At 35.2% G+C, this 14,732-nt stretch overlaps 2 protein-coding genes across 3 annotated transcripts; both read right to left on the bottom strand.

Annotated features, from left to right (window-relative positions):
* Nucleotides 1-165: 165 nt before the first annotated feature.
* On the bottom strand, nucleotides 166-5,344 carry Sirt6 (sirtuin 6). Its single transcript, XM_043430541.1, has 7 exons — nucleotides 4,882-5,344; nucleotides 4,224-4,351; nucleotides 4,003-4,121; nucleotides 3,633-3,756; nucleotides 3,309-3,482; nucleotides 3,043-3,166; nucleotides 166-2,561 (listed from the first exon to the last, which is right to left on the bottom strand). Exons 1-7 carry the CDS (start codon nucleotides 4,945-4,947, stop codon nucleotides 2,061-2,063), a joined length of 1,236 nt encoding a protein of 411 aa, XP_043286476.1. The 5' UTR covers nucleotides 4,948-5,344; the 3' UTR covers nucleotides 166-2,060.
* Nucleotides 5,345-5,967: 623 nt separating this feature from the next.
* Evi5 (ecotropic viral integration site 5) lies at nucleotides 5,968-13,722 on the bottom strand. 2 transcript variants are annotated; one of them, XM_043430481.1, is made up of 10 exons: nucleotides 13,485-13,722; nucleotides 12,461-12,695; nucleotides 12,003-12,269; nucleotides 11,599-11,863; nucleotides 10,836-11,198; nucleotides 9,633-10,310; nucleotides 8,925-9,407; nucleotides 8,678-8,776; nucleotides 8,275-8,324; nucleotides 7,128-7,264 (listed from the first exon to the last, which is right to left on the bottom strand). In XM_043430481.1, exons 2-10 carry the CDS (start codon nucleotides 12,631-12,633, stop codon nucleotides 7,258-7,260), a joined length of 2,385 nt encoding a protein of 794 aa, XP_043286416.1. In that variant the 5' UTR covers nucleotides 12,634-12,695; nucleotides 13,485-13,722; the 3' UTR covers nucleotides 7,128-7,257. The 2 variants fall into 2 exon arrangements, with proteins under 2 accessions (XP_043286415.1, XP_043286416.1); XM_043430480.1 differs by lacking the exon at nucleotides 8,275-8,324 and having other exon boundaries at nucleotides 5,968-7,264.
* Nucleotides 13,723-14,732: the final 1,010 nt, after the last annotated feature.

Here is a 14,732-nt window from a genome sequence, read left to right as displayed (position 1 = left end):
CTTTTTTATGCCTTCTGTCAGACCCAAAAGACTCCAAGGATGGGAATTAACAACCAAACAGTTTGAAAATGAACTTACGTAAAGGAACAAGGATATTATCCAAATTGAATAGTAAAAATAAAAGGAAGAGGATTTATAAAAATTCGCAACATTTTTCGACGGAAATCCAATTTTCATACATTATTTATTAAAAGATTGCATTATTTGTATATCGATGAATCTTGAGGGTTGCGTTTCTTCAATTTTTTTTGCAAAATTAATCCATTACGTTCTGGAAATTACATTATAGAAATAATGTACAATGAGAACACGTATCAACTATAGATTCTTTACGTTCATTATCATTATTATTATTATTATTATTATTATGATTATTATAATTATATATTTAGATTTATCCTCGATGTGATTGCGTCTATAAGTTCAACAGGAATAATTTTGCGGAAATTTATCATTTGATTTTGATACGTTTTCAGTTTTCCGAGCCAACAGCAGGCCTGGATATGATATATTGAGAGCAACAAAAATAATTCTTTCACATCTGGGTTTTCATGTTTATCAGTATACAACAACGCCACCAAATTCACGCATAAAATTCACATTTCCTTGGAAAAAAAAGCAGTTGCAATCGTTTTTTTTTCTTTTTTCCATTTTTTCGGAAGAATATTGCAAAATAAACATATGGCTAATACGATGGCATTGATCGAATCTTATTCCTTGCTCGCATCAATTATCCGAATAATGCACAAATTACCTTAGCACTATAAATCGAAGCCCTTAAGAATTAATCACACAAATATCCAGGCCAATGATTTTGTTCCATTACAGTTGCAGTGGATATTGGATGATAAATTAAATACGAAATTCAACCACGTCTGAGATATCGTGGGCATTGATGCAAGTTAATGACAAGAGCATGAGTTATTAAGGCTCGAAATAAATTTTTTCGACAAATGATCAGGTCTTTTTCGTCGTAGATTTGGAGCAATTTTCTAAGATACTATTGAATGGTGGTTGGTTGTTCATTTTTTCCGAAGTGACGTATTTCAGAAATATTTCAGTCAATGCCTCAACGATTCCCTATGTAAAATATTGAATAATTTGAGGAATGCAAAGAACATTTGCAATTTTATAAACATTTGTTATGTTCAGAATAATTTGCATATTGGGAAATCTCAAAACGAAAAAAAGGTCTGATTATTTGTCGAGAAATTTGAAGAAAAGAAAGTCAGTAATTTTGAAAGATTATTATTACTGAAAATAAACGTTTGTAAAGGCTCAATAATGACGGCTGAATTTGTTTCAGATTTTTGTCCAATAACAATTTTGGTATTTTCAATGGACTAAAATTATTGACTAAAAAACGTTTAATTCATCTCTGAGTAATAAAAGTAATAAAAATAAAAACATTATTGATGCAGTAAATTGGATTGTATTCTAAGCAATAGGAAGTTTACTTTGAGTTAAAACTGACCGTGATTATTATATTATTAATAAGTCTCTTGGAGGCTGGAAATAATTGAAGGGATTACATAGAAGCTTGACAAAGTATTGGAATTACTTTTCGTTCAAATATTGAATCTAAATTAATGTAATACTTTTGTTTTCGGGAATATTCAAATCATGCGCGTGTTGGGCGTCGAAAAAAAGTGAAAATTGCATAAAATCAGCAATTTTCTAAATTGAAGACGTTTTCTTCGGGTTCTTCGAATCGCTAATTTTTCAAGAGATAACATTAATTTACAGGGTACATTTTAGCATCACTCCTACACATTTACCACCGATATCGTCAAAGAATTGTCATATTAATGATAATAGACCGTGACTCAAAAACGCAAATTGATCTGTATTTTATGTTTCTCTCATCAATTCTTTCCTCCGCTTTCTCTCCTTGCCTTCGAACTGCCTGAACTTTTCGCTTTCCCTCTCGGAACATGTATTTATTTTACATGTATGTACACAAAAGAGTGCTTTAGACGCGCGAAGCCCCGTTTTAATCGTATTCCAAAGTGTTTTCCAACACCGTAGACCAAAAACAAACGTTATTATTTTTGCAATAATCAATCCGATTTGTCGAATAATTCTTCTTTTATTTCCCGATGAACCTCCGTGCTGGCTTCATTCAGACAAGGAGCACTGATTTTTTCGTCGACTTTATCCTCTTTTGCCTCTATCCCAGAACTTCGAGTTTGAAAATTCGTACCCGATGAATTTTGATCCAAAGAATTATTTTCTGGCTCTTCTTTCACCTCCTTCTTCACATCCAAAATTCGCTTTTTCGTAGATTTTGCCGCATCTTTCCCGTATGGTATCGGATCTCTTTCGTACATAAATGTCTTTCGTTTTCTCTTCGTTGGTTTACAAACTTTTTTGTAAAGAAGCTTCATCTCTTTTACCCAACTCGTTGGTATTGTCCAATCCATCTCGCAAGATGACATGTCTGAATTCCGGGTCGGATCCTCGTCGCTCTTGTAATCCGGTATTACAATCTCTAAATTTTTCATCACGCTCATCATCACGTCGTCCACATTACCGTTTATCACCAAATCCGCTTTTTTATCCTGTTATATGTAATAGATTGTATTTAATACCGTTGTTGAGATTCAAGAACTTTTTTGCAAGTAGTTTTCTGGCTAGAGCGTCTTCTTATTAGTGTTTTAATTCATTGACATTCAACTTTGACACTTTTGTACTTTTGATTGACTTTTGAGTGGAAATAGCGAAACGACTATCTTGAAAGAATATAAGAATTTAAAACCCACGTAACTCCAACAATTGAAATTTTTTGATATTTGTAGGATTTTTTATAAAGTGAGATATGTCAAAAAATGATTGCGTGCAAACTCCGATAATTTTATATAGAAGATTAAACCCTTTGATAAAATTAACATTTTTCGTTCTAATTTAATGCTAGTGGGCTCACGATTTTTTCGTTTTCCATCTTTTTTCTTTGATGAAAAAAAATTATACAGAAGTAGAATGAATATTGCGCCTGAATTTTCGGTGAATGGGAGAAAATTTTAAGAATAAAAGAGATCTTACATGTTTTGTTGCTTGTAGATTACAAATGACGAGGCGTCCACCATATTTTTTCGTGTAGAGTGGTAAATTGCCGCTTGGTATTATTTGAAGAGTTGTTCCCAAGCATATGCTCAAATCGGCGACGCTGAAACAATCATTCAGAATTTTCTTTGACTACAATTATTTTATAATTCAAATAATGTTTTGGTGCACTGAACATATTTATCGGTAGCTCAAAATCGAAGGAAATTCGTTTTCATTACAAAAATATTGGTCATTGAATTTACCTCGAGTGAAGGTCAGACAGGGCAAGATCGTTGTCGGGCAGATTGTGTTCCCAGTCAAGGATCGTGTCGTGCATTCTTCCGCGACAAGGGCGACCACCAATTTGTTCAGAGCGGCAAACGGTTTCGAGACATTTTTTCCCGACGCTCGTGGTCGCAAAATTCCTGATGAATTGTCTAAAAATAAAGAGCCATGATGATTTCAGCAAAATAATCGAATCAATCATCCGACGTGGTTGAATGTTCATCAACCAAAATAAAGCATCTGAAAGTATAAAAAAATAAAAAATTGTTTCATGAAAATTGCAATAATTGAATTTGGCGTACCTGCCACATTTATCGCACTGCTCAACAAACATATTTCCATGCAACTCTGCAAGATTCCTTCTGGACACGCCAGACCTCAAATGCAATCCGTCAATGTTTTGACTTATGATAAATTTGATTTTGTCTGAAAAATTGAAATCCATACAAGTTATTTCTTCAACGCTGCAAATAATTTTTCTCAATACATTTATCAAGAACTGCTCAAAAAGAAAAACCAATTTTTTGAGGCTATTAAGCATATATTGAACTCGGCAATGCTTTGCAGGGATTAAAGTTTTATGAGCCCCCTACAATTTTTTCATATTTTTACAGTCAATTTGTGAACTTTGAAGATAAAATTGTTATTTATAATTTATTAGTCAGCTCTTACGACTGTCAATGAGTTTTTTCAGGGCCATGTGAGTTTTCGTTGGTATTGCTTCGTCGAACGAGGTGCTCATATCCGGCTTCAAACCTTTTTGCTCCAATGTCCAGACGCCGTTGAGGCCACTAAATTAGGAACCATACCAAAAACAAATGGATTGAAATAAAATATTTGTGAACATTATTTCTTATAAAAGAATTTACCCAAGACAGCGACTAAGTACATACCGGAAATCTGGGATTCCTGCAGCTGTGCTTATGCCAGCTCCGGTATGAACAACGACGTGTCTTGCTGCTTCGATCCATTCCGCGAGTAAGCCACACTTCAGTCTCAAAGTTTCAGCAGAGTCATATTTCTAAGATAATTGGGTGAATCAAAATTTTGAGTAAAAAAGAATTTAGATTTAGTGTATTTTACTTCTTGCATTTTCAACAGCTGATATGAAAAAATTTCGAAATCGAGTAGCTAAAAACTTATACAAACCATGCATTCAAACTATAAAATAAAAAAAATGTTATTAAAAATAATTAAAAATTTGCGTGATTAACTTTCAAAAGTCGTAATTAGTTTTCCAATTACTCACGAAATAATTTTCAAAACACCGCCACTTCGATTCCGAAAATAAAATAAGTCGGAAATTCAAAAATTTCAATTAAAAAACAAGTAATTGGGAAAAAAAAAATTTGAAATTAAAATATCATCATATTTTTGGGGAGAGGGGATGAACAGCTTCGTAATAGGCGCGCGTAAGATTGTTTCGAAAGAAAAAAAAAATAATCAAATGATTGTTGATAAATTCGCGAGTCTTAATAATACCAATCTAAAGTGAAAGAAAAGAATGAAAAAGCGAAAAAAAAGTAAAATATCTATATGTTGTTTATGTACCTCTTCCGATCCGCAAACTCCTTTGTTTTCGTAGGGCGATAACCCGTCGGCGTAACTGCATGACATATCGCGGTAGCGTAGATCAAAACACCAAAAAGTTATAAATACGATGCGTCGAAAGATCAAGTGGAATAAAAGAGAAAAAAATATAAAACAAATGAGAAAGTTGATAGACAGGTACGACGAGAATTCGCAAATTCGATTTGCTATTTATTTCCACGATGCTCGTTGTGTGTGTTTTTTCACGTTTTTTGTTTTTTTTTTGGCTTTTTTCAACACCACTTTCGATTTCACCTTCGAAAATTATTGACGTAAACAAATTCGGGTTCAAAAGAATAACAATGACCGCGTGCCGGGGATAGCTATGTTTACGCGGTACAGATGACGCTCAACGATAGGAAACTTCGTAATGAACTAGAGGCGCATTTTATATATTTTGGATATACTAGTCTGTCATCTACAGTATTTGAGGAACTAAAGATGCATAATAAAACTGTTTTACCTCGGGCAATTTTACATGTAGCGTCCTTTCGGTTAAGATCTATTTCCATCGAAATTCGATGCCACTATTGGTTGATCAGGTTATGCAAGTTTCGCTCAAATCGAACCTCGGGCTTCGATTAGCTCCGACGCTCGTGGCATAGCCCAATGAGGATTGCATGAAATCCTCGAAAATTCGCAGCTCGCCTTAACATCTTCGCTCTCATTGGTTATCGCCTCGCAGGTCTTTACCACAGTTCTTGGCGCCAAATTCAAATTTTTCGAATTTCAGAATAAAGGCAAAATAAAAAAAATCGTATAAAAAAACGTCTTCGCGATAGAAACTTGTTTTTTTTTCATATCCGCGGATTCATTAAAAGAACATTTCTTTTTCTAAAACATTTTTTTCTTTTTTGAAGGTAAAGTTTATTAGATTGGAAAACTCTTTGATAACACGCGTGAAAAGTTCGTGCCAGTAATAATATTTCCAACGTCTCAAATAAGTTGAGCACTTAAAAATGTTCATCAAGTCGTTGAACCCCGAAGAAGTAAAAAATACAGACTCGATTCACAAAAGGGTTGTCCGGTAAATGAAAAACTCCGAGATTTTAAATCTTCTGTTTTTTTTTCTTTTTTTTTAATAATCATTGTAAGTTTCAGTTAAATCAGGTCCCGTCACCGTCTAAGTATCAATCGGACAATAAAAGCACATCCTACAAATAAATTAGACACACTCTGGAGTTAATGAAAGTGTGGACAATGACACTGATTCGAGAATCGATTTATGATCTAAGTACATCTGTCGAATTGAAAAAAAAAAGCACAAAAACAAAAATGAACAAACAATGAGCAATAAATCTCCGGTGACCAATGACACAATATGCGAATGAACTTGATTGTTACAAAGATTTTAAAATTTATTATAATCGTCGACAGTGTGAAATACCACTGTGAAAAACAGTGAACCCTGTAATTAACACGTGAAGTACTTTTTATTTGTGCCAAAAAATCGTTTGGAATTTAACCATTGAACATATTTCAATCGATTAAATTTATTCTTTCGTTTTTCATTAAAATTAATTTGATTAATAAACTAAGTCATTTCTGATATAGTTGCCAAGAAATTGAAAATTTGATTTGAATAATTCTTCCCAAGAATTTTTCATCCATCAATCTTGATTATGTTCCAATATATTTTTACTTTTTTCAAAATATTTTAGTATTGCAAAATCAACGACCGGCCAGAGAATTGATAAATAAATCATTTCCGTCTAAAAACTATAGAGTCCGAGAGAAATTTTGATAACAGATTTCATGATGCTTTGACACTAACGTTTGGCCTCGAAATCGACGATTTCTTCGGACTAAAGTTGCACGTATTCGAATGACACTTTGTATATATAATATACACATATAGTATACATACGTGGTTTACGAATAAAAGATATGAGTTTGGATTACAGTCTACAATTTTTGCATTTTAGTGTGTAAGTGCATTATATTAGAGTATTGGTTGATGTTTTTCTTTCTTTTCGTTTCTGCATCTGCGTTTTTTCTTTTTTTTCTTTCTTCTTTTATTCTCGTGAGTGTTTGTCGTTTTTTAGTTATTTCTTCTCGAATTTTCGTCTCGTACACACAAATTGTATAATACAAATGAATCAACGTGCTGCGAGCACGAGTCGATTTTCTTAAAAATTATTACTTCGTTTAATCGTTTTTTTGTCTTGCTCTCTTCCAATTATTCATTACGAGAACTCGCTAAACTCGTATTCTTCATATGGTCCTGAATACAGAGCGTCAAATCTTTCTCGTCCAGCTCACTTTCGTTGTCTATACTGATGCTTCTCACTGCTTGACTATGTCCACCCGAACCTCTGCTATTCCTGCTTTCCAATCTCATGACCTGTAAAATGACAAATTTATTGTATTTTATTGTGTATTATCGTGCTCATTTATTTTTTCTTCGAAAATTTCGAATTTTTATGAAAGTTGGGTTTTAACAATTTCTTCGAGTTGTCATGATATTTTTTTTTTACTTTGGACTATTCTTGGGTTCAAACAACGTTGAAATTGCAATAGCAAAACACTCAATTCGATAATCCTCTGAGTTTGCATTTCAATATTTTGTCTTTTGCTCGAAAGTAATTTGGAAAAAGTAATTTCTTTTTCATTTGGTGTTTTGGATACAGAGATGCTTCGAGTTAAAGTGTTTTGAGCGAAGGTAGACTTGAAAGGGTAAGAGACATTTTTATATTTGGAAAATTGTCGATAGCCTCGACCAACTGAATGCCGAATTCCTCAGAGAATAAGTGACAAGATTAGATTTCGAAATATCTTAAAGCTTAGAAAAGGAGACGATTCATTTCACAATCGAATAATTCGAGGTAACGTGTCTGTGGAGTGGCTTTCAGAGGTTTTACCAGAAAAATTCAAATGAAAAAAGTGTGGATGGGCGACCACTTGAAATTATTTCGATGATCAAATTTAAGTAACTACAAAATTTATTACTCCGTTGAATATAAGTGTACAGCACAATTCGTGGCACAGATTAAGATATTTTTTCATGCCGAATTCATGCGTTTGTGAAAATTGCATGCGGATTCGCAATTCATGCATGACAATAAATTTGTAAAAATTACTTGAATCATTCCAGAGTTCATAATTATCAAAATGATAAACAAGTAAAATTAAGTCCGTCCTAGCAATAATTGTTGGCGTACCTCATCGGCTAATGTACGATTCAGATTAATATTTTCCGTAACTAAACTCAACTTTTCTAAGCATTCAAAAAAAACGTCCTACAAATGTTTTTTCTCATTTATCTTTCCAAAACGAAATAAGTCCGAGCAAGGAAAAAATTAAAGCTGGTAAATCGAAAATTGCTCCGAGCACAGATTCGTTCAATCAACTTACTCGAGCCAACGCCAAGGCTCAGTCTCCGGGCTGGTGATCGGTGTAGGAAACTATAAAATCACATATGCAAATAATTCGATTTCATAAATTCTTTTTTTTCTACTATTGGAAACTAATGGCACGGGAAAAATTCAGAATAATGTAAGAGTTTGTATATAACTTGAAAGAAGATGAAAATATTTCGTCAATGAATTTCGGGTGAAAAAGTTTTTTTTCCGTACTTATGCCAGACTTTTTGTGCGTGATTAAAAAAATTGATACAATTGAGCTGCGCAAGCATTATTCCCAAAATTGTGGTTCGCTGTCTCACTACAATTTTTTTAGTATCAATTGATTGTTCATTTAGCGTTATATTTTTTTTGCCACTTAAATTATTCGTTCAACTTAGTGAAAGATGCGTTACCTCAGCTTTTAATTCCGCGACCTTATCCTGCAGTTCGCGGACTCGTTCACTGTCATCCAAATTACTTCTCAATTCACCCTCAGCGTGCATTTCCTCGTTCTGGTTTTAAAAGAATCGGAAAAGCGTAAGAAATCACAGACACGAATGAATGAAAAATTTGGATGTTTGAAATTAAATTGAAAAAAAAAAAGAGAGAGGAACAAGAAATTGAAAATGTAAATATCGAAATAAAAAATGGGAGTCAAACCTTGAGTTCGAGAAGAGATATTTTCTGAGTCAATTCGGCGACTTGTTGAGCATGTTCAGCGTCCCTAATTCGAGCCATCATCATTTCGTCCTTCATTTTAGACTCGAGATCGGAATACTTGTGTTGTTGTTCACGAAGTTTGCTCGACATGTCTTTTTCGCGAGAAGTTGCAAGTTCGAGTTCTTCTCGAAGAGCTTTCTCGCCTTCGTCCTGTCGTCGTAATTGATTGGTCGTCACTTGTACTTGAGTTTCGAGTTCCATGACTTTGAGTCTGAGTTCTTTGACCTCGCTTTGAGCCACCATTTCTCGCATCCTCGTCGACATTAAATCTTCTTCCAATTTTTGATTCTCGTGGCCTCGATTCTCCCAAAAAAGCAATTTTTTTGGAGTCGAATCCGCCGCCTGAGCTGGCTGGTTCGAACGATGCTCTTGCAAATGACGCTGCCAGGCTGTGCTTAATTCAGTAACTCGTTGCCTCAGATCCTAGAATTTTCAAGTGAATATCATTCCTTCCGGCCACACGCAAAAGCAAAAAATCCATTTTTTTAATGACTGCATTAAATCGACCAAAAGAGGCTCAAACAATTCTAAAAATCAAAGAAATCGAAACAAAAACCAATTTCTCGATCTTTTAAAAAACAGAAGCAATTGATTGCAATTTAAGCATTCTCTAATCAGCCGAATCGAAATTTCAATTTTTCAATTTACCTTCAAGGATAAATTGGCTTCGGCTTCTCTGAGTTTGACAGCGATTAATTCTTCCTGTAAATGAGCGACTGAGTTATCTGGTTTGTATTCCCTCAGCGTTTTTTTGTCCTGTTCGAGTTCCTGAATTCTTGCTCGCAAATCCCGGATCGTAGCGTCGTTTTCAGCTTCGTGCAAGCGCACACGAACCAATTCTTCTTGCAGGCATTGAATCATATCTTCTTTTTGGGTGAGAGCTTCTTGTTTAAGAGAAATTTCATCGATCGACGACTGTTTCGATGATACATTTTCCTCCAATAAAATAGAGAGTGATCTCAGATCTTCGTGCGCTTGTTCCAACTGATGACTCGTTTCCAGATGGGTGTGACGCAGCGCCGTCAATTCACGCTGAACCACAAACGCCGTTTCTTCCTCTTCCGCTCGGGACACTTGTCCTCTCACTAATCTGTCCGCCAATTCGGCCGATTCCGCTTCCAACAATTCCGTCCGTTGCCTCAACAAGCGATTCTCGGCTCGCAAGCGCCGCAACTCCACCATTTCCTCCTGTTCTTTCATTTTTAATACCGTATAATCTTTCTCCAATTTTTTCATACGCTTCGGGTTTATCTTCATGCCGTACGCGAGATTCATTAAACGCTCCGGATCCGCCTCCGCTCGTCCAGGCAAATCTTTTTGGAAGAACTGAAAAATTCAAGCGGGCAATTCGTAATTTGCTACAAAAATCATTTCCTATTATTCCAGTCCATTCTTTTTTATTTTCCAATGTTGCTCAATGAGAATTCATGAATCGTCCGAATAAAATTCAGCAAATTGAGTTCACAGAAAATCATGCCTCAAGAATAGTTTTGATTTACTTATATTTTTTGTTATACGTGAAGAATTCTAGAGTCAGTACATTTTTTCGATATACTGAAGAGAGCGGGTAAAATAATCGTTTTAAGACACAACGAAAAGTCTTATTGGGATTGACATAGAACATAGTCGTTAAAACAAAAGCAGAATATTCTCGAATGATTAATGAAACATTTACAGTACAGAATTTTGATCGAAATATCCTTGAAAAATTTCGTATCTGTTAACAAATCAACAAGTTACAAATAAAAATGTAAAAAGTCGATTAGTAAAATAAATTTTAAAAAATAGGCGAATGAACAAAAAAAATGGTTTCAAATGCCGTAAACTTGTGTGAAAATTGAAAAATCTCACTTTGAGCATTCCCTCCATGTCCAAGCTGAGCAAATCTTCCTTGCCCAATTCAAGCATAGCAAGAGCGACTTTGAAAATAATTTCCATGCCCTCGGACAAAAAAACGTCGAAAATTCGACAAGCGGTTGGAAGACTGAGCGCTGTGGTGAACAGAGTTAAAAACCACGAGGAAGCGTACATCGATGTGTGAAAACTTTGAGCGTTGAAGTGTCCGTGAAGCTCGTTGTGAGTGTCCGCTACCAAATGTTCCAGCTGATACATGCATACTCCGAGTTCGGCCATGCTAGGCTTGAACATGTCACGCAGGCGATAATCCTGCATCAGAGCTACTAAAACCGCGAACGCTTCCTCTTCTGGCATTTGCTGAAATTTAGTTATCAAATTTTAATGAGTGTCCATTTTTTAATAATCGATTCTGATCGTACATAAATAATCCATGGAATGAAGAAGGATTGAAATTGGCATTTAGTGAAATCAAGCGGAAGAAATTTTATAGTGTTAAAAATGAAAAAAACAATGTTAGTTTCTTACTCAAAATAATGAGGTCATTTACAACTCCGTTGGAGCGTTTTAGGGTAAAGATAGATTCGGAGGAAAAAAAAGAATCACAACTAAGGATTCAGAATTTTTAGGTCTAAAATTCAAAAGTTCAAGGAAAAGAGATTCTAATGATTGTATAATTATATGAGTAAATAGTTGATTTGTATGATGAATTTGATTGAATCAGTGGGAAAAATAATCTGGGCCAAGTACATAAAGGTACCTGCATAAGAAGCAATCCAACGATGAAACCAGACCCTTGGCAGTACCCAACTTCACGATCATAGAGGCTGTAGGCTTTCATAACATTGAAAAGGCTTTCTTGCCCCAGTCCATCTTTTTCTTTAAAAAAGTCATGTTCAGGATAAGTGCGAGCTATGTCACGTCTTATGATTCTTTCACAGGCTGAAGTGGCCTTGATATATTCAGCAAATTGTTTTTTCACCGGTGACTGATGAGCTCCGCACAAAAGCTGCCATACAATACCCCTGAAAAATGAGCAATCCCTTCTTCATGACTGGAAACTCAAGATATAAATGTTCCTCTTCCTCCTTAAAACGAGGAATTCAGATTTGTAACTCAGGATTGCTAAAAAAAAATGCTAAATTTGCTTTTAATTCCACTTGCCTGAAATGATGAGGAATTCCTTGTCTAACCAATTCCTTTACAAAGTCTTTTCTCTTTTTCCAATAATTCTCCCAATCCACCACCACTTCGCCCCATAATTTCCATCTCACTTCCTCGTCGTCAGTCGAAACTTGGCGTCGGGGTCCAGCAACATCCCCGTAGCTGTTGCTATCACCCGACGCCAAAGAAACTTGCGATGTGTCTGATCCCTTTCTGCTGTGGTTACTTTGCAACGAATTTAATGATTTCGCGTCTAATTCATTTCGTCTGGTAAGAGAGAAAGAAATAAGCAATCGATCATTTGATAGAAATAGGACATAGAATTCATCCGAATAAACATTCTTTTCAAATTCAATGTCACGCGTTCATTCAAAGTAAACCTTGAATAAATTTGAATTTATCTTGAAATTGGAGTGAATTTTTCTCGTACAGTGAGAAAGGCATATTCTTGTTCTAACCTATTGGCCTCTTCCAGTTTTGCTAATAGTGCCAGCTCGTCGGTGGATATTTTTGTAGCGATAGGTGGTGCTTCGTTTGCAGTATGAACTTCTCGGCTTGCAGAATCGGGACACCTGCCGTTTTCAGGATTTGCAGAAAATATTTCTGATGAAGATAAACATATGACGCTCATCACCTATGTACCATTATTCGAAAAATATCAGATTCTTCGAATGCTTTTTATCTCCACAACACCTGAAAAGAATGAAAATTGAATGTTTCTAATAAATCAATTATAAAAAAATATTAAACAATTCTTGATCACCAAAAATAAGCAAAAAATTTGATGCTTACATATTTATAGTGTGAACATTTTTTACTCAATTCTATTTAACAACTTAAATAACAAGAGTTTATTTATCTTCCGTTGTCAGTTGGTAATTGGAAGTTTCAAGGTCATCGGTTGACTCATTTTACAAAAATGTCTTCGGATGGAACAAAAAATGTATTTTCTGTTGATGCTGTATTATCATTGACAAAAATATTGAGTCAATTATTGAAAATTTTTGTTGTATTGTTTATTTTGTCACATTGTCTCAGTGCGAATAATAAAAATATGATATAGAGCAGCACTACATATTTTTCCTTTATTTTAGCCTGAAAACTGAGGTGCAGGTTTGTAACTGTATAAACTTTTCTACCAAAAAAATGAACAAAAAATTCTACTAAATGTGGATTGTTGATGGAAGAAAAAAAGAAATAAAATTTACATTTCGGCGCGATAGTGGGTGTATGCTAGAAAACTTTTACGAAAGTCTCATATCGAAATTTCGAATGCCTTCTACGAGGCTGAAACTCGTGGGCGTTTTTTCGTAGAGAAGGTAAAAAAGACAGAAAAATTATGAATATTGTGTCATTTTGAAAAAAATTTGGAGTCCATTAAATCGAATAAATTTTGAGAACCTTTTGAGAGAATAAGAATGACAGATGAATTCTACAAGACAGCTGTTTTTCTTGGTATATAATTCAACAATTAGAACTCACCTGAAGTTTTCGTAAAACGTCAAAAAATTTTTTTAGAACTTTGTTCGAGCGATAAAAATGTGTTAACAAATAAAAGCCTTCATTTTATACAAAAGAATTTCGTCAATTCTTATATGTAATATTCGTCAAATAACCCATTAACGTGCTAACGTAACACACGTCGATATTATTACTCGTGTATACTTGTCAGTTTCTCGCGAGAGTCCGATGACATCGCCGAGCAGCCCGTCCACGCACACACTCGTACATGCACAATCCATGAAACACACATGTTTAATCGCGTATGCTACACTCGAGCGCTCTACACTTCGTTGATTCTCGGCTTAATTCGACTCCGGTCGTTCGTACCGTTCGTACCACGTTCGTACTGTGGCCGGTGCTCGGCAATTCTCGGCATTCCAGTTTTCAAGCCTTTCGGTCATACTCGCCGATTTACGTTCTCCAAATGAGAATTTTACGGAAGTAAAAAAAAAGGAGGGAGAAAAAACTTCATATCTCCTCCTGCGATCTTATTACAGGTGCGAGAGAGATAAATAAAATGGCTGTACTTCCGAAAAGCGGAAACCGAATTTTGAGCTGAAATTTTGCATACTGCTTCTTTATAACAATATAAGACTTCCCCTAAAAGGATTTTTGGCGACTAGCAATATTTATTGAGAAATTGAATTTTTAAGTTGCTATTTTAGCCCGAGCAAGTATATCTATATCGCTTATCTCGCTCGGCCGGTATCCTCACTCCGCTATAGTGCCTAGGCTACATGGATGGCAAACGTTGCGCTCCTTGGCTGGGCTACTCCGGGGATTTTTTCCTTAAAATACCGTCTCCCCGGCGCTTCGCGCCGGGGAGACCCACCCATTTACTTTTCAAGAATTTTCTTTTTTCTTTGTTCAAATTAAAAAAATTAAAAAAAAAAGCGCCGGGGAGACGGAATTTTAAGGAAAAAATCCCCGGAGTAGCCCAGCCAAGGAGCGCAACGTTTGCCATTCATGTAGCCTGGGCACTACAGCGAAGTAAGGATACCGGCCGAGCGAGATAAGCGATATAGATATACTTGCTCGGGCTAAAATAGCAACTTAAAAATTCAATTTCTCAATAAATATTGCTAGTCGCCAAAAATCCTTTTAGGGGAAGTCTTATATTGTTATAAAGAAGCAGTATGCAAAATTTCAGCTCAAAATTCGGTTTCCGCTTTTCGGAAGTTTATCCCAATTCTGTTATTAGCCTTTCAAAGGAAAATCAAAGCTTTG

The sequence above is a fragment of the Venturia canescens genome, chromosome 10 (assembly GCF_019457755.1).
Source record: "Venturia canescens isolate UGA chromosome 10, ASM1945775v1, whole genome shotgun sequence".
Classification (NCBI taxonomy): Eukaryota; Metazoa; Arthropoda; class Insecta; order Hymenoptera; family Ichneumonidae; genus Venturia; species Venturia canescens.
The sequence above is the reverse complement of the archived record's forward strand: the minus strand, read 5'-3'. Positions and strand labels throughout refer to the sequence as shown.

Coding starts and splice junctions, on each gene's coding strand:
- Evi5 (XM_043430480.1), bottom strand. CDS start 12,633: ATGAGCGTCATATGTTTATCTTCATCAGAAATATTTTCTGCAAATCCT. Junction 9,408..9,632: donor AAGCCAATTTATCCTTGAAG/GTAAATTGAAAA, acceptor TGAAAATTCTAG/GATCTGAGGCAACGAGTTAC. Junction 7,265..8,677: donor TCGCGGAATTAAAAGCTGAG/GTAACGCATCTT, acceptor GTCATTTTACAG/GTCATGAGATTGGAAAGCAG.
- Sirt6 (XM_043430541.1), bottom strand. CDS start 4,947: ATGTCATGCAGTTACGCCGACGGGTTATCGCCCTACGAAAACAAAGGA. Junction 4,352..4,881: donor GAGTTTGCGGATCGGAAGAG/GTACATAAACAA, acceptor CAATTATCTTAG/AAATATGACTCTGCTGAAAC. Junction 2,562..3,042: donor ATCTACAAGCAACAAAACAT/GTAAGATCTCTT, acceptor TACATATAACAG/GATAAAAAAGCGGATTTGGT.